We start from the raw sequence: 2,122 nt of genomic DNA on the forward strand, positions 1-2,122 counted from the left end.
CCCCCCCGGCCGGTCCTGCCTCCCTCCTGCCCGGCTTCAACATGATGAAGTTTAGGTTTCGTCGGCAGGGCACCGACCCGCAGAGGGAGAAGATAAAACAGGAGCTTTTCGCCTTCAACAAGGTAAAGTAACGGGACGGAGGAGACGATAGGGAAGAGATGGTTGCCTCCTCCTCCTCCTCCTCTTCTCTCCTCTCCTGCTGCTCCCCCCCAAAAACTATCTATCTCAAAACGGGACCAGATATGAAGTCCAGCACTGTGCAGCGTTAGTCCCCGACCGCTCCTCTCTCGGTCTGCTCTCTGTTTCCACATAGAGACTGAGATTAGCTGATAATCTACTGCTGCTGATGGACGGACAGACGCCTTTCTTGTTTGTTTGTTGTTGATGTGTGTTTGCGGGGGTTCAGTTGTTTCCACGGCGGGGTTTAACTGGCTCTCGCCCCAAACGAGGCCCGCCTTTCAAAGTGAACAAGAGGCGATAAACCGGGGGAAACTTCTTCCCCTCGCAGACCCCAAACATTGCTGTAATTACCCACCAACAGCAAGATTATGTCAGCGATAGGGATTACCGTGGCTTCACGTTAACAAGATTAGTTTGAGTTGCAGGCACTTTGATGCTTCATGTGAGTAGTGTGACCCGTATCTCATTCAGATATTGATCAAGATGGCTGTCAGTGTGGTGACTCTTTAACTCCTGTGCCCCCCCTCTTTTTCACCACAACCCTGCAGAGATATTTCTTTTTCTTTCTTTCTTGCTGCTGCTTTTGTGGTGTCTTATTCTTGTTTCAGTGTTGGAGGGTCTGTGGGTGAAACCATGAGTGTCAGATTTCATGCTGCCCAACTCAGGCATCTCATCCACATGGATATAAAGCAGATCCTGTACAACCTCAGCTTCCTGCAGCCCCAGTTAACATTATCTATTCAGCACATCAGCTTTCAATGAGCTGCGTGTTGTCACCTTGACCGCTGCTGTTGCTAAACTGGTTGGAGCTGTGGACCAACTGGACCTGCACAGTACGCTTACATAGACTGGTTGAGCTCTGCTGTGGCCTTGAACTCAGGTTAGGTGAGGCCCGCTGTGTGTGTGTCTGCACGCTGTGTCATCATCACTCAAAGAGTAGAGCAGAGTGTCCCGGGGAGTGGGGATGTTTGTCCAAACTTTCTGATGTTGAAAGACACACTGGGCGACATGACGAAACGAATCGCACTCAATGAGATTTTAAATTTGCAGTAGAAATAGTGCGGTGTAAATGTGGATAAATCACATATATTAGCTAATTGTGTGTGTTTGTACTTGGATTTGACTGATGCATCACTATCTTATTCACTGCAGCTGGTAAAGTTAGTATTTCTTTGATGATTAAGTTGTTCTGGGAGAAGAGTATAAAATAACACACAAACCAGCCTGTTTACTCTGCTACTGACAGATAAGTCTTTCATGGTTTGTTATCTTCCTATTTGTCCTGTTTATTGGTCCCGATGAGGTCCATTTAAAGCCCTGAGGTTACTCACGTAACCCCGGTTCTGTGAGTCTCATTATAATATACATGTTGACATGAAGGGAACACATTATCTTTCAGTTGTGTTCTGTGATTTGCAAATGACGGAAATGTGTGTGGGAAGTTCCAGAGATTCCAGATTAAGCCAAGATTGTGATTATTTTATTGTGCGGACTAGATGTTTATGTTTTTGGCTTCATGAGAAGTTGCTTCCTGTGAGGATGTCCCGCTGTAGAGAGAGGTGATGAGAGGCAGCAGCAGCAGCAGAAGGGGTTTGTAGGTTGCAACAAAATCCAGTAAGATGGGCTCCGAGTGGGTGCAGACTCACAGACAGGACGCTTACGATTACTTTCATTATCAGGTCAATAACTGTCAAAGAAAACGTGTAAATTTTCCAAAGACTAAACTGACAGTAGTCACTAATTAGTCAGTAATTCATTATGAAAATAGTTGTAGATTAATTTTCTTTTCATTGACCTTTTGACTTCTTGTTGCAGCCCTACATACGAATAAATAAATAATGTCAGTGGCCACAAAGTACCGTTGACAGTATGTGTGTAGGTTGTGAATTACATCTAAAGTCCATGAACTGTTTGTTGCACTGTGACAACACACACACACACA

At 45.3% G+C, this 2,122-nt stretch overlaps 1 protein-coding gene across 1 annotated transcript in view; it reads left to right on the forward strand.

Moving 5' to 3' along the window:
- The window catches only part of llgl1 (LLGL scribble cell polarity complex component 1), a gene marked incomplete at its 5' end in the record, with an annotated part of 28,999 nt that continues 26,877 nt past the window's right edge, over positions 1-2,122 (forward strand). Inside the window, 1 exon segment of the mRNA XM_035654749.1 lies at positions 1-122. Coding sequence (XP_035510642.1) covers positions 42-122 — 81 coding nt within the window.

Source organism: Morone saxatilis, unplaced genomic scaffold, assembly GCF_004916995.1.
Source record: "Morone saxatilis isolate NCDOM2014 unplaced genomic scaffold, NCSU_SB_2.0 Contig14, whole genome shotgun sequence".
Classification (NCBI taxonomy): Eukaryota; Metazoa; Chordata; class Actinopteri; family Moronidae; genus Morone; species Morone saxatilis.